At 48.3% G+C, this 25,982-nt stretch overlaps 1 protein-coding gene across 2 annotated transcripts in view; it reads right to left on the bottom strand.

Annotated features, from left to right (window-relative positions):
- The window catches only part of MTOR (mechanistic target of rapamycin kinase), a 126,279-nt gene that overhangs the window by 25,006 nt on the left and 75,291 nt on the right, over nucleotides 1-25,982 (bottom strand). For both annotated transcript variants that reach the window (XM_024125589.3, XM_055083778.1), the window contains 8 exons: nucleotides 16,876-16,951; nucleotides 13,718-13,857; nucleotides 9,226-9,326; nucleotides 7,419-7,534; nucleotides 6,132-6,209; nucleotides 5,837-5,944; nucleotides 2,442-2,567; nucleotides 2,220-2,351 (listed from right to left, as the gene is read on the bottom strand). In XM_024125589.3, coding sequence (XP_023981357.1) covers nucleotides 2,220-2,351; nucleotides 2,442-2,567; nucleotides 5,837-5,944; nucleotides 6,132-6,209; nucleotides 7,419-7,534; nucleotides 9,226-9,326; nucleotides 13,718-13,857; nucleotides 16,876-16,951 — 877 coding nt within the window. The remainder of the gene's footprint in view (nucleotides 1-2,219; nucleotides 2,352-2,441; nucleotides 2,568-5,836; nucleotides 5,945-6,131; nucleotides 6,210-7,418; nucleotides 7,535-9,225; nucleotides 9,327-13,717; nucleotides 13,858-16,875; nucleotides 16,952-25,982) is intronic.

Below are 25,982 nucleotides of genomic sequence, written 5' to 3'. Positions count from 1 at the left end.
CTTCTATGGGAACTACACTGGCTAGACTTAAATCTGATTAGGAAGAGAAAAAAGAATTGGGAGGGAGTCCTTAAATGGTCCCTCATGAAAAAGGTGGAAGATGACTCAGGGTGGTTAGTGTGTACATCAAGCAGGTAAGAACTGAACTAGGAACTCGGATGCCAGGTGCTTTTCAGAGCCCACAGGTTACGTGTCACTGACTGTCCAGAGAGAGTTTAAATTCTCTTCGGGAGACTCCACAAGAACAAAACGAAAACTGCCAAAACTGGGAAGGCTGGGTATTAGTTTGGATTTGAAGCCCAATGTTAGGTTTAGTCAGTTTACCCAGCGTGGGAGACTCTAGTACCTTTCTACTCTGTGGCATGGAGGCAACTTATTTCCAAGGAATTGAAAATGTTCTATTAAAAACGCCTTCTTTTCTCCATCCCCAGGAAGTGAGGAGGGGGAAAAAATGATTCTTTCTCTCTTACAGATGATGGACCGCTCGCTTGGAGGAAGGGGTTTCTCTCAGGCCCAGAGTGTAAGCTGGGCAGACTATTCTGGCTCTGGACCGCCTGCGTGGTTTGTGGGCAACAGCTATGTTCTCGCCTTAGTGAAATTTCACAGAAGGAACCAGCCTGTCTCTAGATTCTGTGAACTGTCTTTTGCCTAGAAAAACAGCGGACATACACCTATTGCCTGATGTCTTCCTGCAGAACGGGATCTGCTTTTCCCCGTTTCCACCTGCCTTAGGCAAAGCAGAGAGTACAATCCTTATTTATGGAAGAAGAACACAGTGCTCAGAGAGGTAAAGTGACTTGCTCAATAGCACAATTATTATTAAGTAGTCAGTTTTCTTGGAGTAGCTCCTGAACTCTTACGAAGATATGGCATCTCTAGCTCTGGGCTTGAAGTTCAAGCACCTAATTTTAAATAGATTTCTAAATCTTTAATCCATGTGGTTTTATGGTCTCCCTCCAGAATCTGGGTTCCTAAGAAAAGGCCATAATCTGTGAAGCTGGGCTGTGGTCCTATGCTGAAAGAAGCCACTCCTTGGTTGAAATATTAGCCAAAACACTCCTTCAGCCTGCCTTCGGCAAGACATTCAAAGACTTGGGAGGCTACGTATAGGAAGGAAACCAGACTATATTCAGATCCAGCACCTTCTGTTTTTCTCATTTGCCTGGAGGAAGGTCAGGCTTTGAATCAGAAGTGCTCTGGCCTGGGAGGCTCACAGAGACTAAACAAAACAACCCCCTCTCAAACAACAACAAAAGAAAAAAACCCCAAACTGCACATTTGGAGAAGGACACTTGGGCCATGATATTTGAAGTATGCCTCAATCAAAGACCCAGTGCGTGGCGTAGGGCTGTGGCTCCCACTCTGGGTGGCATTCAGAGTCACAGAATCTAGCACCCACAAAAGCAATCAGCTTCTGACACAGTCCAGGGATCTCCCAAGTAAGCCTTCAGCCGAGACTCCACTGCTATTTTATCACATCTTCCACAGCCACAGCTCCAGTGGCTGCTCTGCATTCCTTTCTCATCTCAGGGACACTGTGGGGACAACAACAGGGAGAGGACAGCTGGGACTCCCTCCTCTGTTTCATAAGGACGATGAAGGGGGAGCCAAAGCAGGTGCTGATTTTGCCTCCAGGGCCTACTTTTTGTTAATCATCACCATCGTCCAGGGAGATTGTTTTAAAAAATAAAAACAAAAAAGAAGCCACATCTATTTCCCAAGGACCTGTCTGTAAATAAAGTCAGAGGAATTCTACATTGGCTTCCAGGTGACTTTCCCCACTGGTTTCAGCATCACACTCTGGGTGTTGCTGCTTTTGAATCCCCAACTGACGACAGGAGAGGAGACGAGAAGTCTGAAAAACCAAGTTGGTCTTACGAAAGTTTCAGTCTGTGTTTTCAAAAACATGCTGCTTTTTTGGGTACTCCTCTTAGGGGGAAAAACAACACAACCCAGAAATTTTTTCTATGTTTTAGCACATTCTAGCTGCTAGTAAATAGAACTGCGATTGCACTCGTTGGTTTGATCAATGGTATATGTGCATCTCCTCGAATATGATTCACTTTTTGAAATCAGGCCAGACGGCCTCCTGACAGGAGTGAACTCCCTGGCATGGTGGTTTGGACGCTGTTTCCTTTCGGGCCTGGAGGAGGCAGCGAGAAGCAGGTTAGGCGAGCATTCTGGAGAAACGCGGCCTCCTGCGGGATTCCGGCACAGACCTTGCGAGCGCTCTTCCACATATTTTTCATGTACGCGTAGGTCACCTGGGGGTGAACTGTCGGCAGAGGGTGGTCAAGTTGCCGAGATGGATCAACTCCCAGGAGCAGCACTAAGGTTTTGTGAGCAAGAGCCTTCAAGACAAGAGGTTGGGGTTACACACAGAGCCGGGCCGGGAGCACGCCCTCAGCCTCCCACCCGACCCACGCGGCGCCGACACTCACCAGCCGGCCACTCTTGCCACACAGGCTTGCATACTTGAGCCAGGTCCTCATGTCCTCGTGAGGGCTGACCACGAGCGACCGCACCATGAGGATTTTCTGCCAGTCCTCCACAATACGCTGGCAGCCCTGGAACGTCCAGAAGCGAGCATTAGACACATGCTCTGCTATAACTTAACCCCTCACAAGCAACAGTGAAACCCACCCTGAAACAAAACAGAGATTCATTTTTGGAACCTCATCTTTCTCAAGTGAAGGGTACTGTGAGGGAAACACCTCTCAGGGACTTCTCAAAATTCGAGAAGCAGTACAGCAAGCACTCTGGAACCTGAATCCTGGCCTGTCCACTGTGCTACCTATGTGACTTTGGACAAATTACTTAACCTCTCTGTGACTGATCTGTAAAATGGGATAAAAACGGTACCAACTTCATGGGGCCATGGTGAGGCTTAAATGAACTACATTATTTAAATTTCTTTTCTGAAGTGTAAATAATGTATTTTTAGCTTTAATTTTTTGCTTCAGTCTCTCTGGTTGAAGATGCCTATCACTGACAAAGAAATTAAATTTAAAATGTATCATTCAAAATTTAGAAAACGAATTAAGTGTAAAACAAATTGAAATAATTAAATTTTCAATTGATGTTGTTTGAAAGTTGGTGGTATTTATATTTCTGAAGTTATCAGAGCCTAAACTTGCACTCAGATCTTGACCTTGTCTTTCCTCTACATTTTTATTCGTCTCAGATCAAAAACTGCACATAGAAGGGAAAGGGACTCATTCATTCACACACATAAATCCTTTTAAATTAAAAAGAAACAAAGTGAATTAATCATTATCAAAGGGGCTAAGCTAATTTTATATCAAAAGACTGCTGAGAATAGAGCGAGCCTCTCCTCCTACACCTTCCTGAGAATAAGTCAGATTCAGAGACAAACACCAGGGGAGATGGGTTTCTGAGATCTATCACTTCATCAGAGAGTTCCACGAAACCAAACAACGAGCCGTCCTCCATGGAGGTAAGTCTAAAAGTCTAGCGACAATGGTTGCAGGCTTTTAAACATAAGACCCAATCTTAGCCTGAATAAAGAACCCAAGGCAAGAAAAGACCCAATGCAGGTAAGGTTGACCTCTCAAACTGCCCCGCGGGAGCCACTGGCTGGGGAGTTCAGCTTAATTGCTCGCTAAACGGCACTCTTCCAGCCTAGGCAGTTGGTTGAGTGTTCTGACAGCAAGAGCCAAATTCCTACCACAAAGTTAACGCTGTATTTTTAGGCCTTGGACCATAATTTTCTGTCCTGTTATGTGTAACAACAGTAATTTGGAAAGTTAGAAAAACAGAAAAAAGCACACTGAGTGACTGTTTTGGTGACTTCTCATCATCTGCTAGTTTCTCCCAGATGCTGAAACCACTTGGCCCCTGGAAACCAAAAAGCATCTTCCTGTCTTAAGGTAGGAAAGTCATGAAGGCCTCAGATGATGATGGTATCTTGGACACAGTAAAGTCAAACACGGGTCCCTCCTCTCTGAGACTCATTTAACCTACCCCCCTTCCAAGTCTCTATTTTGCCCACTTGTTAGAATGGCAGAAGATTCATCAGATCTCCGATTTGGAAACTTTTCACCTCATTACAGGCACTTAAAAACACCAGGGTGTGTACAAGTCAAGTGGGAAATTCTGGCTTTGTGGAATTCCTTTCTGGGGTTCAATGGACAATTTTCCATAAAAACATCCACTGGGCACTTCATAATTGCTAATAAAACATGTGAAAGAACTGCATGTGCTCATTTCAGAGCATAAACGACTGTATTCATAGGCAATCCTTTGCCCCGCTCTTTTCCTTTCCAGTGGAATGTGCCCGGAACTTCGTGGACAGGAATGCAACTTGGAGTCAAAAGGCCCTGCCACAGCCTACTGAAAAGTTGGAAGCACAAACCTCAACTTGTCTGGGGACAGAATTTGGAATTAAGTGTGGATTGTGTCAAGAGGAAACAGCTTAAAATCAAGGAAGGCTGATTATGACAAGCAGGGGACAAGTGGCTTCTGGAGCAGTGAAGGCTTTTGCCGACAAACTTCTCCTCCTCCCTACTCAAGGAACAGGAGAATTGTCCTTTCCAAGGACACTTAAGACTCCTGACTCCCAGATCTGGAATTGACAGCTCCTCAAGCTAAAATGATCAGAATGTACAACGAAAATACTGATGGAGGACTTGGAAAAGTTTCTCGATGAGGGGAAACTTCAGTGGAAAAAAGTCTGCACGGACGTTATGGGATGACTCTGACCTGAGGAACTGTAAACGGCAGGGGTTGGTAAATGAACACATCAGGCCACCCCACTTAAAGGGCTGGATGCAGGGGTTGGTAAATGAACACATCAGGCCACCCCACTTAAAGGGCTGGATGCAGGGGTTGGTAAATGAACACATCAGGCCACCCCACTTAAAGGGCTGGATGCAGGTGGTCAGAAAGTGGATTTAGAGCAGTGGTTCTCAGCATCAGTCACATCCTGGAATTATCTGGGAAGGATGAAAAGATACTGATCCTGGGTCTATCCCCAGAAATTTTGTTTATTTGGTCTGGGTATCCAGATTTTTAAAAGCTCTCCAGGGGGCTTCCCTGGTGGCACAGTGGTTAAGAATCTGCCTGCCAGTGCAGGGGACAGGGGTTCGAGCCCTGGTCTGGGAAGATCCCACGTGCCGCGGGAGCAACTAAGACCGCGCGCCACAACTACTGAGCCTGCGCTCTAGAGCCCGCGAGCCACAACCACTGAAGCCTGCGCACCCAGAGCCCGTGCTCCGCAGCAAGAGAAGCCACCTCAACGAGAAGCCCGCGCACCACAATGAAGAGCAGCCCCCGCTCACCGCAGCTAGAGAAAGCCCGCGCGCAGCAACGAAGACACAACACAGCCAAAAATAAATAAATAAAATAAATAAATTTATTTTAAACAAAGGCCAAAAAAAGCTCTCCAGGTCATTCTATTGTGTGGCTAAAGTTGAGAACCACTGACTTGGAGGTCAAGATTCTCAACTGGCTGGCCATAATGTCACTTATCAAAGATATTTTCTCTTGGGAATTCCCTGGTGGTCCAGTGGTTAGGACTCTGCGCTTCCACTGCAGGGGGCACAGGTTCGCTCTCTGGTCGGGGAACTAAGATCCCACGAGCTGTGCAGTGCAGCCAAAAGAGGAAAAAAAATATATATATATTTTCTTTTCTTCCTAGAGAAGGGTAAAAGGAGGCTGGAAAAGAGGTCAGTCTCTCGCAGCTAGAGGCTTATTGGGTGAGAAGCCTGTGGGTGTTCTGCTCTGAATGCAAACGGAACCTCTGTGAGGAAGCAGGAAGCTTATGCTGAGCAGGGAAGGAGGGGGCAGGCTGAGCGGGGCTTTCTACCAGGCTCACCTGCAGTCTCTCCCACCAGATCTGGCGGATGATCTCCCGGCGCTCGGGGACAAGTTTGTACTGGATGACCTCCTCCAGCTCGGAGAGCATGTGGCAAGAAACCATGGCCTGATGGAAGCAAATCGCATTCCAACTTAACACAGCGTGAACAATCCAAAAGCCAGGCTTCCTTTCAGTCATTCCTTTTGGTCCCACAGGCACGCTCTCAGCAGGCTGTGTGTCCTCACGAGCCCCCTCTGCAAAAAGAACTGAAACGTGCTTCCAACCCTGCACTGTGCAGACGGTCCACACTCACCCCATACGCCCGGCTGTAGCTCTCTCCTGCCATGGCAGTTAACTCGGCGTCCAGCAGGTCCCGGGCTTTGTCGATGCACTGGAAGAGAAAAACAGAAGCCCTGGAATTGAGCTGTGGACTTGGGAGCTGAGGGGAGGGAGGGCTGTGATTTTCAGGCTTCCCAACTAGCTGCAGAAGTTACCTGTCTCACTGAAATCCTAGTGACGAAGAGAAGAGAAAAGTTCACTGAGGGAGGGAGGAAACCTTTCACAGACAGAAATGTATGGCAGCCAAAAGCTTAACATCTTAGATCCTGGGTAACAAAGGAAGGGAAATTCGCGCTTAGAAACAGAATCACTGTTTTCTTGCATATCAAGAGGACAACTTGTGGATCTACCTTCTTTCAACTTCTCCATGCTGGGCATGTTGGTAAGAACAGACTGTGCAAGCACTCAAATGGCCCAGCTGGTTGTCTCTGGCTTTTAAGCACCTTGTCCTCCTGAGGGAGTGCCTCTGAAATTGGCAGAAGAATGCCAATCCTCTCCATGTAAATGGGAGCTTTTGTGCCTGTGACGGGAATGACCCAGGTCTCAGTTCTCATCATGTAAATCAGGGCCTGGGGATGGGGGTGGGGACGCCATAGGACTGCAGTTTGAGTCTTCTCTGTTTTATCAATTAAAACCCCTGCACGTGGAGCTTTTCCTTTTTTGAATGTTTAAGGTTAATATGACTATGTCCCCGTCCGGTAGCGCTCAGGTCATTTACCCAAGCACCTCACCCAAGACAGTCGGGTGCCTGACAGGCTGGATGTGATTACCTCGTTATTTTAGTCTGCAAGTCAGCACAGGATTTCCAAATCAAGTGCTACTTTGCCTAGAAGGTAACCGGTGTGTGACACGCCTGCAGAGCCAGAAGAACCTTGTGACTGATTTCTGCTGCAGGAGGGGGCGTGCTGCTCTCTGAAGTCTCCTTTGGTAAAACAGTTTCTCTCTACCACAAGCAGTGCTAAAGCAACATGGTAAAAAGGATGCCACGATGACCCAAGAGGCCAACTCCAAAAGCAATCTAAATGGTAACTTCCAGAACACGTGTCCCTCTCTCAGAGCAGAAAGCGGCCCTGGCTGATATGCTGGGAGTCGTCTTCTTACCGAGCCTTGCGCTCCAAAGCCATTCTAACGAGGCCACAGAGCCAAACGCCAGAGCGGAAGTACAACAGCCTGTTTACACAGGCGCCACGTGCCAGGCACGGACGGGGCGCACGTGATTACCTTCCCTTTGTAGGTGGTCTGGGTACATGGAGGTTTGTACCTGCTGCGCCAAGGAGAAGAGGTCCTGATGCAGCGCCAGCACGGCTCTGTAAAATGCCCCGTCGTGGGTATCCCGAGGGATCATGCAGGTGTACTCCTCCATGCTGTCCCACTGACCTACATGCACGCACAGGCACACACAGAAAAGCATTAGGGTGGTCAGCTTGCTGGGCTAAAGGCAGCATCTCAAATAGGCCTTGTCACTGTTACTTGAATTTAGCTTGGGGTCCAAATAGGACCCACTTGAGCCTGCTGTATCCGAATACTGCAGAGAGCCTCTACACTCAGTGAGGCTGAGAGCCAGTTTCACAAGGCCACATCTGTCTTCCAAACACACGCCTCCACTGCTGCCCCAGGGAGTTCCACGAAAGATGGAAGGAGCCACATAAGCACAGGTCAGGAGGGTGCCACGCAGCACCTCATTAACCTAGAGAACTCGCCCAGCTTTCTCTAGGTGAGATGGAAGAGCTTTCTTCCCAACCAACGGAGGATCTCACAGTTCAATGGTACCTTGGACATTACATTTCCCCGTAAGCAACTGATATGGCCGTTATCCGGACAGGGGACAGGATGAGACAAACAGTTTGCTTGTCTCACTCTGGCAGTACCTGTGCCTCAGAGGGAGGAGATAAATATTTTAAGAGGCTCTGCTACAACAGAAAGATGGGCTAGGTCATAGCACAGTAGTGTCATATCAGGGCAGAATGGGGAAATGATGGCATCTGGAAAGACACAGTCACTTCCCCTGGTGGGGTGAGCATGTTATCAAATGCCAGGATTTCCAAAACCATCTGCAGGGAAGACACCAGCTTCATTAGCCGCAGACTGCAGGGCTACTGATTTTACGAGGCCTTTTCCTGCCTTTCACTCCAGACCACTTGTGCATCCATTCTCTATGCCTCTGGGCAAAAGCAAATAACAAATAATGACTCCTCAGGAAGCAGTCTGGTTTTGAAAAACGTTCTGGATCCAGCTCAGAGCTCAAGAAAGGAAAGGATATAAGCTCTGTGACTCAGAGGGTGAGAATGGAGGTAGGTGTTATGTAACCTTCCTCTGGACTCCACAGGTGCGGCTTCCACCTGGGACATCCATGGGCCCCTTCCCCTCTTACTGAGAACATCCCTGAAACAGACACTGGGAATCCTCTCGGCTGGGGTCTGATGTCAGAAAACGACACTTGTCTGTGGGGATTAAAAGGAAATAGCTGCTTGAAAACACTCAGGGAGTGGGAGGAAGGTGGCTGAGTGTTGGGCAGCAAGGAGGAGAACAGAGAAAACGAAACTGCCAGAGTGTTTATAACTGCTGGAGAAGGTGAACAGCATACAGGGGTTCATTATACTAGTCGCTTTTATATTTGTTGGGAAAATTCTATAATAAAAGTTAAGAAATAAAAGGAGATAGACAGTTGACTTCTCTCATTATTCCTGTAGGATAAAGACATGTTGGTGGAGCTCCAACAACCATACTGGATCATAAGGTGGTGACCCCATGCAAAGCAGAAATATGGAGAAAGGCTAATGATGATGGAGCCAGAATACAAACAAACTTCACTAAAATCTCAGTTTTGATGCTTGCTCACTGTTTTCCTTGGCCTCCCTGTGAAGAGCCATCATTAGACACATCTAACAAAGTTAGCCCAAGTCATGAGGCAGAAAGGACAGATGGAGGAGGGAGAAGTGGACGTGAACAGTTTTATGCATCTATAGACCTGACACCTCTGCCGGCAGCCACAGTGCCATACTTTTCAGATGCGAGCCCCCAGCCTCACTGTCCTCACCTTGACTGGGTGCCTGGGAGGGGAGCCTTACCTAAACCCCATGCGGCTGCAGCAGCCATCCGGGCCATCTTGGCTTGGGTCTCATCATTAACCAGGGTCCACTTTTCACAGCACTGCTGGTGGAGCTGCCCCCTGAAGGAAAAGAATTATACAGTCGGGTTAACAGATATCACCTCCATCTTTCTCTCCAGCCCCTAAGGTTAGCTGGAGGCTGCGGAGGAACTGGATGATAGGGGCCTGCCTTGAACCGGGAGCCTTTAAAGAAAAAGTACTTTTGACTGTGTGATATAATTGAGAAGTGACTGGCCGTTTGTTGTTTCTATGGCCTGGTGGCTCATAATTTGTCTGAGAGCGAGTTTATCTAAGATAGGGACCGTGTCTAACTAGGTGTGACGTGAAATGTGAACATCTGGCCCCCTTCATAAATATTAAATAACTTTTCTCCCATGCCAGTGAACTCTGGGCTCTTTCCTTTGGCAGGTCTACAGAGAAAGCAATCGGAAGAGACACATCTGGACATTCTTTTGGGCTCCAAGCTATAGGGAGAATTGGCTTTTAAAAGTATTATACCAGTGGTTGCAGTCTGAAATGAAACGCAAATGAAATCAATCTGCACAGAGGAAGAAGGTGCTACAACGGTCACATGTGCCAGAAACCCGGATGCTGCTCTCAGAATTGCGCACAACTACCGCGAGAGCGGGCACGGCTGGGAGACACCGCGATGCGCGTGCTGCTCAGCGGGCTCTGCTGCACAGAGAGAGCACGAGGCCTCAGGAAGAGATGTCCTGTTGGCTGTTAAAACTGCTGCCCTCCCAAGTTGCACTTCTGAAGGAAAGGAAATAAAACTCTGCTACTGGGCAAATACGAGCTCCTGCTTTCATGTGAGCTTCAAGACTCAGCTAGGAGACTCCTTAATCCTTCCTGTTTTCTGAAAGAGATGCCGCAGGATGTTTTAACTTGGTATGGGGAGTGGAGTCAAGGGAAAAGGTACAAGTTCCAAGTGGCCCAGCTCAGAAGCCTCGTGGGACATGAGCTACACTGCACTATAAGGTGACACGAGGAACAGGGAGCGGGGAGGAGATAAAGATGCTGAAGGGATCTGGGCTGAGCTCACCGAGAAGCTGACTGGTGACCACATCTAGGAGAACTGCTCGGGGCCATTATCCAGCATCGTGGCCTGGCAGTCATTACCTTTCACTGTCTCTCTGGCACAAGGTCAAGAGAGCCAGGGACGCAAGCATTCTAGCTCAATACACAGCCAAGATAAAAAAGAGGAAGAGGAAGTGGGCAGCCATCCTGCCCTGTGCACTCACTGAAGCTCAGAGACAGCAGCCGGATGAACCTCAGTGCTGTTTTCCTGCCGTCTAAACTGAGAAACCTTCACTCTGGGTCCTGCCGGAGGTTATCTTAGAGCAGCAGTTCTCAGATTGTTCTGTGCATCATAACCCCACGGAGGGCTCCTTACATAGATTGTTGGGTGCCATCCCTTGAGTTTCTGATTCGGGAGGTCTGAACTGGGGCCTGAGAAAGTACATTTCTAACAAGTGTCTAGGTGATACTGATGCTGTGATCCAGGGGCCACAGTTTGAGAACCACTGGCCCAGAACAGCTCTTCTGGGCAGCACATCTTTGTTGGGGTCCTGTCTGGAGGTAAAGGAAAGCGACATGATCTCTGAATGCTCCTTCCAACCCTAGAATTCAAATTTGTATAGCTGGTAGCCACAGGCAATTCAGCCTCCCTCTGCTGTTTTGTCAGGACCCCCCATTTCTGTGTCACAGGTCTGGGATTTCGCTTTCCTCTTCATCTCGAGGCAGGGAGCGAGTTCAGTGTGAAACACCACAAACTGTTAACTCCAGGGACAAAGCAGGGAGCAGTGCAGGAGCAGCATCCTGAAAGGCAGCCCCGCCAGGGGACACAGGCACCGACTTCAGGCTGAGGCTGTGTCAACAGCTGTCAGAACCTGGTCAGTGTACACAGAGGCGGGGTTGCTCGCCCACAAACATTTGTTACAAATAAGGATGCAGAATATACTGAGTCCTAACTCTCAAAGGCACGGGGGCGAACAAAATCAAATAAATAAAAAGGATGAGACTGTCTGTGGGGCAACCACTAGGAGGCTCTTTGGCACCTCTCACTGACACCAGGGAGGACTGGGTAAAAGGCCCTCCAAAACTCTGACTTTCCCACCCAGTGCAGCAGCAAAAAGTGTAAGGAGCGTTCCTCAATTGGCAATGCCTAAGTACTCGGCTGTCTACGATCTCGTTCCTGAGGAATCTGTCCTCTAGGACCCAGAGGCCATGAAAGGAACAGCTGGGGAGGAGGCTTACATAGGTTCAAGTGGCTGCAGGTGTGGCTGGGGAGCTGGGCGAGGGGGTGGCTGCCTCTGGTACTCAGCTCCCAGAGGCTGAGCATAGGGAGGGGGCCTTAGCTCTCTGGTAACCCTGGATCACTCCTGAGGGCCACCTCCAGTGAACACCTGCCTCGGGCACGCTCAGGATACATACTCAAAGCGAAAGTAACCTAAAAGTTGCACTCTAAATAGAACTGACTGAATAAACCCTATAAAAAAACCCTGCATATGATCAGCAAAAGAATTCCACTTCTTTCATCTCTTTGTAAAATCTCTTTGAGGCTACTGCATTCTTAAACCCCTTGGTCAGCATCACTAGCCACGTATACTTTATAGGTAATTATAAAACTGGAACGAACTCAAGAGCTCAGAGGTAGATGGCACTGGGTAGTGCAACGTCAGGAGACCTGGAGGACTCTGCTCTCGGGAGACCTCGGGCAGGCTATGATAACTTCTATGAGCCTCAGTTTCCCAACTGTCACACAAGGAGATTAAACAAAATCGCATATAAAGTCTCTTCTAACGCATCCAGGCCAACCCTACTTAACCCACCTAAGGACAGTGGTTGTCTCTAATTATGAAAGGCGGGGAGGGCAGGAAAGGTTTCAAGGAGGGAGAAGCAGTTCAGGTGGACCTTGAAAGATGGGGAGAATTTCAAAAAGTAGAAAAAGGAGAAGAGGAGGTGAGCAATTCAGGGCACTGAATGAAAGAATGCAAAGAAAAAAAATTCTGTGGGGTTTGGAGAATGGCCGATCAATAGCCCTTTGGTTAAAGTTCAAACTCTTAACGTGGACCATAAGCCTCACTTGATCTGGCCCCTGCCTAGCTCTCCTGCCTCACCTCTTACCTCTCTTCCGCATCACACTCGACCCCACAGCCTTACTTACTTATTTCAGAACCCTAAACATAATAATGTGCTCACTCCTCCTCACTGTCTGGGTCCGAGTTAGGTATCACTTCTTCCTGGAAGCCTTCCAGAACCTTCCAAGCTAGGATTAGGGCCCCTTCTGATATCCCACAGCCCCTGGGCTTCTCCTCTCCTTTATAACTGTATTCACTCTGTGCTACAGCAGCCTGGTCGTCTGCACTGTAAGCTCTGGGAAGGCCGGGGCTGTGTCCCTCTTGTTCATGCTGTGTCCTCAGGGGCTAGCACAGACACTGGCAATGAGTAAGCGCTCAGTACGACCGGCTGAATGAATGAATGGGGCACTCAGTCCCATATGCAAGAAGAGGTTGAGATAATCTGCTCCTGGGGAGGCAGTATGGCATTCTGTTTGTTATTTAAAACTGTAGTTAAACTAGTTCATGACTTCAGGATGGCATTTTCTTTTAGCGATTTTAAAAAACTGCACTTGATGCTGGAAAACGGAACAGGAACCATTTTTCCTTTAATATCCCCTAACAACTCCCCAGGCCAAGATGCAGGCAAGTGTTCTAAATCAAGCATTACTGTCACTTCTACCTGGCATACCCTTTCCCTCTCCCCATTCTCCTTCACCTGTCTCCCAACCGTAGGCCTTCCTCCAGGGAGAACTGCAAGATCACCCCATTCCTCACTTCGGTCTCTCAGAGCTGTGTGCTCATACCATTTATTGTCCCTGGGCTCTCAGGCTCTAGTAGTAACTGCCTGCAACGTGCGTGTCTCATCAGCCTCACCAAGGAGGAGGCCTTGTTTTTGTGTGTGTTGTTGTTGTTTTTTTTTTAATCTCCGGAGCCTGGCATAGTGCTGAGCCCGTAGTAAGCATTCAATAAAGGTGAAGCACCTGAAGAAAGCAGTCATCTGTTCTTCTTTCCTAAAATCATTAGCAAGAGGTAATAAAGAAAAGAAAAAAAATCAAGGCTGTAGAGTAAGAATATGAAGTCTTCATCAGTCAGTCAAGGTCAAGAGGCAGAGAGAAAATAGGTGTAGAGCCCAGGAGCACACCCACACCTGTCCTGTCCCAGAGCATTACAAAGTTTAAGTTAAAAAAAAAAAAAAAAAAAAGAAAGAAAGAAAGAAAGGAAAAAAGAGTCTTTCTATTTAGCACTGAGACAGAACAGAGAAACACTCCAAAGTGACAGATGACTCCTGGGAAAATAACCACGTGAAACAAAAATGAGAGTCTTAGATGAGAACTCCGGCTGGGAGACGCATTTCGAATGGTACTCGGCCATCATCCTGCTACAGCTTACCACTCCCCCAAGGCCTCGAGGCAGCGCATGCGGCCCAGCATCAGCTCCGGGTCATCCTTGTTGGTGTCCATTTTCTTATCATAGGCCACAAGAGCATCCTCCCACTCATGCAGTTTCTCATACCAGGTAGCCTGGATCTCCTGCCAAGTAGAAAAGAAAGAGGACGGTTGGGAGGCACAGAGAACACAGGGGTGCATTTTTTCACATCCACAGACTCTCCTTCCCGAGTGTGCCGTGCTGTATGCGTGACACTTCACCCATCACAGTATGCCCTGGCTTTGACTGAGAAGTACTTCAGAATATCCGGAGGTATGTTTGGGGACGGTGGGAATGCTGGTTCCTTGGCACAGTGATGGAACAGGCCTGCGATAATCTGAGAGCAGATGTCAGGCCATGCTCTCCCCCCGTCACTTCCAGCCCAGACACAGGAGTCAGCAGAACTCCAGCATGTGGGGATACGAGGATAGGGGAAATCATTTAGGACGGCAGGAAGCCCCGACCAGGGCTCCTATAAGGATGCCAAGGCCTCGATCTGCTGGAATGCTGACAGTGGGCCACATGGAAGGGATGGCAGCTGCTCTCCTGATGCGGCCAGAAAGACCAGGCCACATCTGCATATTTGCTGGAGGAAAACCACTCGCTTTTTAAAAGCTCTCGATTCTCTGCGTTTCTTAATGCATTTTAAAACTTTCAGGAAATAATAATTTAAAATACAATTTAATACTGCCACTTCAAATTCTTTGGAAAAACCTTCCTCCCTTCTAGAGTCTCCCGTCCAATGTTCCCTCCTGCTTAGCACTTGGCAGCTTTACCAGTGGCAGGGGCCAAAGGACGGGTTCCATCACCCGGCAGATGGCGGCCACGCTGCGGTTCAGTGTCGGCCACGTGAATGAGCGGTGCTGCAGTCTCGAAGCTGCAGGCCACGGCTCTCTGAACGGCCCGGGGGCTGTTTTATTTCTCTGTCTGCCCTCCACCTGCCTCTACCTCAGTCTGTCTTCTGGGCCTCTTCATCACCAGACTGGGAAACGACCATTTCTCTGCTGGGCCAGGGGAGTGGCTCTCCAGGGATTTATTTAACAACAGTACGATCCTGCAGTGGAATTTGTACGACATAATGCAGGGCCCACATTTGCTTTCCCCATCACCTTCCTCTCCTTTCTAAATGAAACTCTTATTTGAGCAGCACGTACACTAACAGCTACCGTGCTAAGCTCTCTGACAGAATATTTTCTTCTTGAACCTCTGTAAGGAGGTCATTTCTATTTTAGGTAGCTAACTTGTGCCGGCCTCCCCTAGTGTGTTTTCAGCAGGGCCAGCCCCCTCTGCTTCCCCTGGCCTAATTCTGCGGCCACAGCAGCCCTTTCCCCAATGTCCATGTACAATGAGGTTTGCCAAAATGGACTCTGGGGGGGGTAAAACCACCTAAGCTCCATTTCCCAAGCTCGTCTAGAATCATGCCGCTTTACTACGCCTAAATATGAAAGCAAAAACTTACAGAGAAAACAGTGACCGCAGAGACTGTACAATTAAAAACTCTGAAATTAAAAGGTAACACTGGTAAATTTCCCATTTTGAATTTCTGTACTGGGTGGAAAAGAAACAAAGGCTCGTCACTAATGTATGGCACACACTCAGTATGAACAAGCAGAAAGCAGGGGGAGCGGCGTATGCAGCAGGTCACGTAGGGGGCAGGATATTTTGAATTGCAACAGACTGCAGAAACTATAAGGTTTAAGCAATGAATCACACAAAATTCTAACGAGACTGCCGTTACCTAAACTGCGCTGAGAAAGCGCAGGCCCTGCCAAGAAAAAGCAACCACTGTCGCGCTTAATGTTGACTCAGCCACCTAAATACAAAAGAAAATCCACCACAGGTTTAGCAGTCATCCTGGAGCAACGGCCCCCTTTAGAGCCTGGAGACGGGGGAACTCTTCATTTAGGGTTGGCACTCTGAGCCACCGGGGTATAAAATTGCCTGAATACCAGATGTTTGTGGAATCCTTGTTTCAATTACTGCGGTCTAAGCGCCAAGGATATCACAGGAGAGGACATCTCTGGGTGGAGTACATGAAGCGCCCTCTTTGCTGACCTTCTTCCCTCTGCGAACAAGGATTGTGGCAAAGATGGATGAGACACAGTCCCTTCTGTTTTGTCATCTGGAGATGCTTTCTTAGTCTAGTCATAGATATGTGCTCAAGATGGCAAAATATTCCCTGGAAGGTTTCAGTCCAATTGACCGGCCCTTGTAGAAGGCAAAAGCCCATGAAGTAGTCACTTTTCTTCACTCTAACACACTGGGCTCTTGATCAAGGCAGACCGGAGTAAGTGACCTACTTGACTAATAAAAGGTTCCTCATCAAATATATGGACCCAGAACTTCCTGACCTTCCAGGAAGTCAATGTTAAGTTGATTAAGTCGATGCCTTATATATGGTTAGGAGTTACCAAAGCACTCTCCCAGGACTACAGAGAGTAACGGAATCATTTTAATATCGGTTGGGCGAAGATGGCAGGAAGCGAGAAGCTATATAAGCAATAATGAAATGGAACAATCCCTCAATATCAGGTATAAACTATGGCATATTTTTTCTGGAGAATTACCCATGGTTTCCTCTGCGGTAGGTACTGAGCCTTAACTATGGGCCAGTGGCAATGCTGGCTGTCACAGATGACACAAAGACAACTCCGGTCAGGGTTAAACACCTGGGCTCTGACACCAGACTGCCCGGGGTTCAAGTCCTGGCTCTGCCACTTATTCACTCTGCCAGCTCAGGTAAGGTTGTTATCCTGCTGGGACCATAGTCTCCTCATCTGTAAAATGGGATAACAATAGTACACATTCAAAGGGTTGCTGTGAGGACTGAATCAGATGAAGTACATAAAGCACACAGCAAAGGGCTAGACGCATGCTGAGAGTTTGATAAATACAAGTTATTACTGTTTTTTAGATTCTGCCCTCACGATCTCTGTTCAGCTTGAATACACGCCATACAGCCATTGTCTCCTTCAACCTCAAGATACAGGTAAGTCAGCGTCAGATTTTTAACAATTGGCAAAAAAACAGAAAAGGAAAGTAACTTTCTCAAGGTCGTGGCTCAGTGCCTCCCTAGCCAGGTGGCTACCTCTTGCTCTTCTAAAAGGAATGAGGCAACTTACCAGCTCTCCGAAGTGTTTCATGGCATATTCTAATACCCCGGCAGCTGCCTCTGGCTGCTGCAGCTTATTATTAATGCTGGGAAAACAAAAGGAAGAGGTGGTTACACTCAGCATGTCAGAGGGTGGGAGGTGCAGGGTCATTTTGTGGGCAGATGGCTCACCAGCATGCTGGGGACAATGTCTTACAGATGTAGAAAGAGCATCAATTATCTATTACCACCCAGAAAGCTCGGCCTGAAGGATTTCATCTTGATCTCATACTCCTAATTTTGAAGGGGCCACATTTGGTGGACAGGAGGCCTTGCCTGCTCTGGGGCCCTTCCTCCAAGCAGCAGACTGGTTTCCTCTCAGATATCATACGTCAGGCAGCACACGTCTGTTTTTTAACTAGAAACCCTGGCTCCAGAACCGTTCCTGTTGTAGAACACAACCAGATGAGGTACCTCTGAACTTTTACCTCTTACTTCTTCTCATCAGTTGCCCTTGGTGATAAGAATAACCAAAATGAATAAAAATCATCAGGCTCCGTGGGTGACAAAGAAGTGGCACTGAAGCTGGGTCATCCATGTCAATGACAGAGAACCCAGCAACAGTCTTGACTGCTCCCCTGATGGGGCCCATCTCTTTCAAATTCAGATGCTTCCCTAGTCCCTTTTCAAAGACCATGCCTTCCCTCTGCAGCAGGCTGTGAAGGGACCGTATCCCAAGTCACTTGCCTGGCCTCTCTGGCGGAGAGATGCTTTTCATAACAACACACAACTTTGCTGATGTCATCTGTGGGCAGCATATGGCCAGCTGGGGCTGGAGAACTGTAAGTGTATTGGGGCAACTGGGCAGGAAGGCTGGAAGGCTTGCTGCCTGAAGTTGGTTCATCAGAGAGGCTGTGAAGAGATCCTGAAAGTAGGGGAGCTGCAAGGCTCAGACCCTTGTTCCAATAGGGACCTATGTAAGAGGGTAAGCAGCAACTAACCCAACACTAAACATAAGCTTGAGTTATGGAAGGAAGGAAGGAAGAGAGGGAGGGAGCAGGCTTGAGGAAACCACAGGACAACAACGACTACATCTGTTCACAGGCAGGGAGCAAATTGTGACAGACCAACCTGGGAGTCTAGACTGGGTGTCCAAGCTCAACGCGCCAGGCTCTGCAACCAGAGGGGAAAGTAACTGCACAGACATCCCTCTCCTTTATTTACAGGAGTAGATGGGCAACCTTGTGTGCGACCTACTGGGCCGACTGTTTGGTGCTTCTGTGTGGGTCCCAAGCAAAGCAATGAGCCCAAATGTTCTCTGTAAGTTTTCTGCTGCAGGATTCAGAAATATTTTTAATTTCAAAGTGAAGCTGTAACATCACGGTTTCCTTTAGGAAGCCCTATGAGAGTTTTTCTAAGCTGAGAAGGAAAAGCCAAGCCCAAAGGGGCTAATCCTACTGCATGCTCACTGTGAAGCAGTTTCCCATTCCTCTCGGCCTCTAAGGCAGGTTCTCAGCTTTGCTGCTCACTCACATGGGGCTGGGCAAACCGTATTAATAATTAATATTACTGGGTATAGATCTGTGATAATCTAGCTCCTTGAGCCCAAAGAAAGATTTTGGAAGCATAAGAAGGCAGGAAAAAAGAAAGCCAGTATATACTCTATATATTATACTACACTCAAATATGTAATATATCATATGTAACTATATATAGTGATATAGTCTATACATAACTTTTAGTCCTAATGTGGACTATTGGGATGGCCCTAGTAGGAATATAAAGTGTTCTGATGAGGAAGATAAGGAAAGTGTTCCTTGGCCTGAACCAAAAGAAGTTAGCCCTAAGAATCAGACATAAAAATCCAGGAGTTCTAATAACTGTCTTCCAATCTTATATTCTGGAACACACTCTAATTTTCAAGAACGAATTATAAGCATTACCAAAACTTGCCTCACTCTGGGGAATAAAGCAACACAAAACCAAAAGCAAGCAAAAGTCACTCCCCACCCCACACTCTCCCATTTGCTATAAGTAAAAAGGAGAATTTTACAAGAAACTGATCAAAATCAGGAAGTTGTGACTAGAGACTTGAGAGGAAAAATACAAATTTTACCTTAACGTTGCTATGGCTCTGATACACCTCCTCTAAGGACAGACCAACACAGCTTTGCAAACTTAAAAAGAAAACTCATCACATGGGCCCAACTCCTTTAAGAGAAAGTCCACATAAGTCACCTGCATAGAACTTCCCGCTTGAATGTGTGTGGAAGCAGGTGAGGATGCAGACAGAGCGCCGTGGGGAGGAAAGAGGGGCTGGGCTCACTGCGGACCCACACTGACCAGGCCTCCATCAATGGCCAGGAAAACCGAGGGTGCACCTTGAGATGCATGACAAGCTCTTGTCCAACAGTAGGGACAGTCACTGAAAAATGACAACTTTGACTAAATGGACTAAAACAAACCCATGAAAAATGAGTGGGAGCAGAGAGAAAGGGTCCCTTTGATAAATTAAGTTCTGGTTTGAGGACCTGAAAGTAAAGGAGATTGTACACACCTACTTTCGACTGTTCAGAGAGGAGAGATTTCAAGTTAACCGGCTGTTCTCATCCTGTTTACTCTTTCCTCCTCCCTGTTTGCGTTCTTCTTTCCTACAGAACTTTCTCCCTAAATGCACTTCTCTCTTCTTTCCTTCCGTGGAGTCTCCCACGTGTGCCTACAAGGCTGCTGGAGAATGCAACTGCAGCGGCTGAGGCTCTGGAGGTTCTCCTGGTGCTCGAGAGAGTCTACCATCTTGTTTGGGACCTTAACTTTTTCTCCTTCCTCCACGGCTTCTGGCACTCCATCACGGGAGGCAATGGGTTATAATACCAACAAAAAGATACCTAAATTTACTGAGAGCTCACTGTAGGAGCCAGGCACTATGCTGATTACTGCTGATACGTGTCATCTTAACCCTACGAGGCAGACATTATCAACACTCCCATTTTACGTATAAAGAAACCGTGGCCCAGCCGGTCATCCTTTCCCTTTGAAATTGTACCATTAAAAGGATCTGAAGTAATAACTAAGGGTACAGCTCTGCAGTGGGAGAGAAGCGTGTCAGCTGTCTACTCTTGGCATCAGTGGGCCTGAGCAAATACGTGTAAAATAAGTGACTGAAAGCACGGCATGGGACGTTTCCATGAGCTAACTCGGTATATAATCTGCTGCACGGGAAAAAGGAGCTGTAACGCACCTTCGCTTTAGCTTCCTCACCCATACCATGGCTAACACCCTGCTCTGACCCCTAAGCTCCCGTTTCCTATTTTTTATTTCCTTTCAGAAGCCACTGGCGACGCCTCCACACCTCCCAGCAGGACAGTCAGCATGCGGCCACAGTGGGCTTTTCCGAGGCAGCTTGTTTGAGGCTGCCAGGCTTACAGACAGAGCCCAGGCTGCAAAGTGGGGGATGAATAAGCCTCTGTGGAAACTCAGTAGTTCCCAGCTACTAAGGCCCCAGTCTCCTGCTTTGCTTGGGTGACACAAGACTGTCCGTTCAAATACTCCCTTTTTAAACTCAGATGTGGTTTTGTGAGACTGAAGGGAGAGACTGTATGTGTGGCTCATGTGCAGAAACCACCTTTGCTCAAAAGGCCCCCTAATGAGGAGCTCTCGTTTTATGGGGCAGCTGGGAGTTTTCTACAGCCCGTTCAATAAACGCTCCCTCGTGTGCCCCGGAGTCTTTCCGTATTAATGCTGGAGGCTTACAAAGGGCAAACTGTTCAAAGCTCAGCCCAACAGCAGAGGAGTGCTTAACACCACAAACCAGACCTCACCGACGCTAACAAACAAGTGTAGAGAGATGGAGGCTTAGGCAGCAATGTGCCCACGACAACAGTGCACAGGATGACGGGTCAACCAGATGGCCTGTCTCCTCTCCACGCTCACCAAGGCCAGAAGGACAAGACGGCTGCGGCGCAAGAATTTCTAGGCTAGTGGATCCCGTCCCAGTGCTGTCTTGGCATGGGTGTCGGGGCAGATTTGTATCCTACTTCATTGAGCAGTGAGAACATCCAGTTGAGCTCTTATAGAGTTGCGAGTTGACAGAGCAAACAGAAGCTGCCTACCCACAGAATAAAACGCAGAGCCCACAAATAAACCTGGTGTTAGAAATACAATGAAGAGAGACAGACAGGAAAACACAGCGCACTAGGATATCAAGAGAGGAAAAGGCAATTATTCAGACATATTCACTCATTCATTCCCCACCTCCCCTCCCTCACTCCAAGATTTCATTTTTATTAAAGGAAGCTGAGTTGAAGAGCTTGAAACTGGGAAATTCTTGGCAACTGAGGGAAACACTTTTTAGAGTTGAGTCGAATTAACAAATAAGATATGGCCTCAATGCCTCCTACACCAAACAGATTACACCAGGCATCTTTTCTCCACTATCCGAAACTCTCCTTCCAGACGTAGGGTAAGTGTGTAAGCTGAGTAAGGGACTCAGACATGAAGGAGCTTCTCATTGCCTCGGTGGGTTCCTTGTCCAAGAGTGATGGCTGAGAAGCTAGTGCGGGGAGTGGGGACTGTTTACTTCCCCATGACTCGTCCCTTCAACCTTTTCCTCAGTGCTTTTCACAGGCAAGTGGTGACCAGTCTCACTGAGGATGAGACTGAAGAAACAGCGGGTCATTAGCTGCTCCGCATCCTAACTAAGGCTGACCCATCAGCAAACCAACAGGAGGGTCTCTGGCTCGGCATCCAAATGCCACTCCTACCACCTGAAGGGAAACCTGAGGAACTGTGCTGTTTCCTAAGTCATTGCTCCATGGGCTTCTGGACTGATGTCAAATCCAATGTCATCTGGCCTGGTAATTCCTCCTGGTATGGCTCACTTGGTTATCGACCTCATCTCTTAGCCTTGGCGCCTTGACGACCTTCAGCTACTAAGAGCAAAGTGCTGCAGGATCACTCAACACGAGCTGGAGCCCACTGGAAAGCCGGTCGCACGAGGAGCATCTGCAGTCACATCTGGGGGACTATTCAGGCTTTCCTAGTGCTCCCATCAGGAATTTATGAGAACGTCATGCACTTGCTTCCCAAATGGCTCTGGGCCTTCTCTCTCCTATTCCTAGTGCAGACTGTAGTCTACATTTTATTTGGTTCTCTGTCAAGTGAGAATACACTGAATTCCCTTGGTGCTGGGCTGGTGACACATGCAACACAGCTGACAGAGGACCTGGGCGGGTCTCGCTGAGGAGCTCCTGAACAGCCAAGTCGAGGCCCAGATGGACCCTGTTTGGGTCCTCACCACTGTATCAAGCAGTATTTCTTTCTTTTTTTTTTTTTAATGAATTTTTTCTGTTGCTTTGTCTTTTTTTTTAATTAATGCACTTTAAAAAAATTAATTAATTTATTTATTTTTGGCTGCGTTGGGTCTTCATTGCTGCACGGGGACTTTCTATAGTTGCAGTGGGCAGGGGCTACTCTCTGTTGCGGTGCACGGGCTTCACATTGCGGTGGCTTCTCTTGTTACTGAGCACGGGCTCTAGGCGCGCGGGCTTCAGTAGTTGTGGCACGTGGGCTCAGCAGTTGTGGCTCGCAGGCTCTAGAGCGCAGGCTCAGTAGCTGTGGCGCACGGGCTTAGTTGCTCCGCGGCATGCGGGATCTTCCCAGATCAGGGCTCGAACCCGTGCCTCCTGCGCAGGCCCAGTAGCTGTGGCGCACGGGCTTAGTTGCTCCGCGGCATGCGGGATCTTCCCAGATCAGGGCTCGAACCCGTGCCTCCTGCATCGGCAGGTGGACTCTTAATCACCGCGCCACCAGAGAAGTCCCCCAAGCAGTCTTTCTTATTTCTCTTATAGAGCGGTAGCTGCTTCTGTCCATCCCTGTCACTTCTTCCAGCACCAAGACTTAGCTCTGTGTCCAACGGATGATTAAAAACAAAACATCCTGATTCCTGTACAGAGCCAGGAAGATACAGGATTGGTGGGGCCCTGATGTCTTTTCCTCAGGCAGCTCCCCTGGGACTCTGGGGCGCTCAAGGGTGTGACAGTCTCTTTTCGAGTAGGACAGCAGTGAAGACAGAAGGCAACGTGAGAACATCCGAAATGTGCAGCGGAGAAAGGCGGCGAGGGGCAATTCAAGTGCAGGTGGGTAGGGAGAGTGAAGGCGACTGGCAGGCCTTAGGGTCCCCCCCTTAAAGCCACAGTCAGGGCATGAAGATAGCACCCCAGGGTCTGGCAGGTCCAACTTTCCTTTCTTGCTTCAGAAACTTAGGAAGAGTAAATTTACTCCTTTTCTACATATTAAGTAAAGGAGGCTGGCCTCATTAGACGGTTCAAAGCTGGGACATTTGCTATCCTTGGCACCCGCAGGGACCTAAGGCACCAAGACAAAAAACAATTTGGTGCAAGAGAGGTGGGTGGACTGCCTTGGACAATCAGATGGGTTCCTGACGTCTCAGACCACAGTGGCTTAAGGATAATGAGCTCTTACTTTGTCTTCACCCCGTCCTTTGTCTGCTCACAGTGTAAATGACACGTCTGTCATGATATCTAGAAGACTTGCCAGATCTGCATGTGAGAAAGTAGGGCCTTAAGAATAAAAAAGATAGAATGCTAACAACTGTGTAGATTAGGGAAAGGAGAGACAAAAACTATCTTTTCGAGACTGGGAGGAAGTATATCTTTTTTTTCTTTAATTAAGAAAACTTGGGGGGAGGGAAGTTCACCACGATATTAGAACGTTACTTTTGCCCATGCATATTCTGTATACACACCTATTGTACACACAGTGCTAGCTAGAGGCATCATACAGTTTTGGATTCTGCTCTTTCACATATCACAGGCATTTCCTACTTTCTCCAGTCTTCAAAATTATTTCTAACAGCTGCATAAGAATGTCACCCTGCTGCTGGATCGCACATACGAACCCGTCTCGCGGGCGCACCCTCGTGGCTGGGTGAAGCAGCACTAGGTAAGCCACCAGGGCGCCAGGAGCGCGGCAGGAGCTCACGCTCTCCGCTCACAGGTGATCTGTCCTGCAGACGTCTGCAGGGTCAGCCGTGGGAATCAGAGCGGCCTCCCTGAGGATGAGCACAGCGCTCAGCAGCAAGCAGGGTAAGCGGTCCCATTTCACCCATCACCTCCAGGCCCCTCCTGGCTGGGTGCGGGGCCCGGGCTCCCCAGCACAACCAGACTAAGGCACTGAGAGGTCGCAGAGACCCGGAGTGTCAAAGCACACGATTCGTGCTGGCCGGGTTTCCAACCCGGGGGCCTGTCAGAGGCGTGCTGTAAAAATGATGAATGGCTGTCACACTTCCCAGGCTCTGGCTGATTTAGGGAGCCACTGGCAGGCGCATCACTCCCAGCATGTCAGCCAGTTAATTACTGCCAACTTTATCTTTCTTGTCAACACTTCTTGACAAATTGGCCATTATCTTTTTATTCTACAACAACGAGCACTGCTCCTTTTCTGGTGATGCCTGGAAGTGTTTCTCCTCCTTTCTGCTCCTTCATATCCAGAGTGAAATGAAGAGCTCTGAGAGAGACGCTTAGGAAGAAGCAGCTGTCAGGAAACAACAAAGCGGGGAGGGCGGACAGACTGAAGCCCAAAGCTTATTTTCAACTACCTTGACCCAAAATAGAGTTGATATTTTGGGTACAATCCTGATTTCTCGGCTTCTGCGCGTCCAAGAGCTCTGACTCAGTCTATTATGTGGACGAAGTTGGGAAACAAAAATTAAACGACCTGGCATCCGGTGACTCGGCAGCTTTGAACTCTCCACACTTATAATTGTGTGAGCGGATGTGCGCTGGCCCTGTACTCCAGTATGGAGTTAGGCCACATTGTAGAAATACTGATGCCCATTCTGGGATCAGGAAAAGGAAAAAATATGCCTACCTTTTTAGTAAGGAAAAGCTGACAGACGAGGACCATAACATACTGTAATTGAATCACCAAGATTCATAGCCAATGAGCTGTCCAAAAGAATCTGGAGAGATCAATGGTGTCACCACTGATACACTTCATCGTCACTGGGACAGACTGTGTCAGAGGTGGCCATGGGGCACCTACCGTATTTCATCAATTCCAAGAGGTACACTTTAACAGCTCTGAAACCGTGGTAACAGCTTATAATTCAAGGTTTCAGAGCGCTGTGACCCAGTTTCCTTGCCAGGAGTTTGCTCCCCTTTGCAGTGGTCCATGAAAAGCAGAAGGGGCTTTGCTAACTCACCGTTAAGAGTGGTCCCACTAAATCGCCAGCCGTTCCTGAGGATGAGCTAGACGCAGTGGAGGAGCAGAGGTTAGCTACTGACTGACGGCAAGCGGCACCCTTTAGAATGGTCTGGGGCTACAAGGAAAGACCCTCTGTCCCTTCGGTCAGCTTTAGGAGAAACCCCAGGACTCTTCCCCTTGTACAACTCCTCACTCATGGTCAGCTTTCTGCACTGAAAAGCAGCTTTCCTTGGAGTTTGTAAGATGCTCTATAGAGGCAAGCTGTTGTAAAGTGAACCTGTACGGAGTCTTTAGAGCAGCCAGAAATAAATTTAAGCTCTGCTGTTGACTGGTGAGGGACCTGGCCTCCTGGGCAATGGCCGGATGTAACAGGGCGTTAAAGAAAAAGATGGGGCTAAAAAGAAAGATATCATCTGTGCTTGTGCTCGGGCTACACAGGGGTTTCCTCTGTCAGCCCACTCTTTGCTGCCTGGAGCTTTTCTACAGGGCTACGGATTCCTCGAGGCACACTGGCACTGTTGAAGGCAGCGTGAGTCGTCCAGACGTTTGGAATGTGTTTTTACTGAGAAGTGCGAAGCTTTGAGCAAATCCTCCCCCTCTGGACACAGCGTTTTCTCTTCCAGCAGAGGTGCGGGAAAAGAACAAGACTGCGTGCCTTTTCTGGAAGCCTGGAAACAACTGTGAGAGCCGGGCTCACGCTTCCAAGCAACACAGCGGAGACACCTTGGGAACATGTATTTAGAATTAAGACACAGAGTGGGTTTGCCCGTTCACCTAGCCCCTTGCCTGGAGGCTGTAAAGCCCAGTCACCCTCACTGTTAAGTGGTTGCTCAGGCACAAGCGGGTTCAATTTCTTTAACGTTCTCAAAGAGTTACAGGCCATTTCCCATTAGTGCTGCCTAAGTCAGGGAGGCT

This window comes from Physeter macrocephalus, chromosome 3 (assembly GCF_002837175.3).
Source record: "Physeter macrocephalus isolate SW-GA chromosome 3, ASM283717v5, whole genome shotgun sequence".
Lineage (NCBI taxonomy): Eukaryota > Metazoa > Chordata > Mammalia > Artiodactyla > Physeteridae > Physeter > Physeter macrocephalus.
Note: the sequence above shows the minus strand (reverse complement) of the source record. Positions and strands in the feature narration are given on the sequence as shown.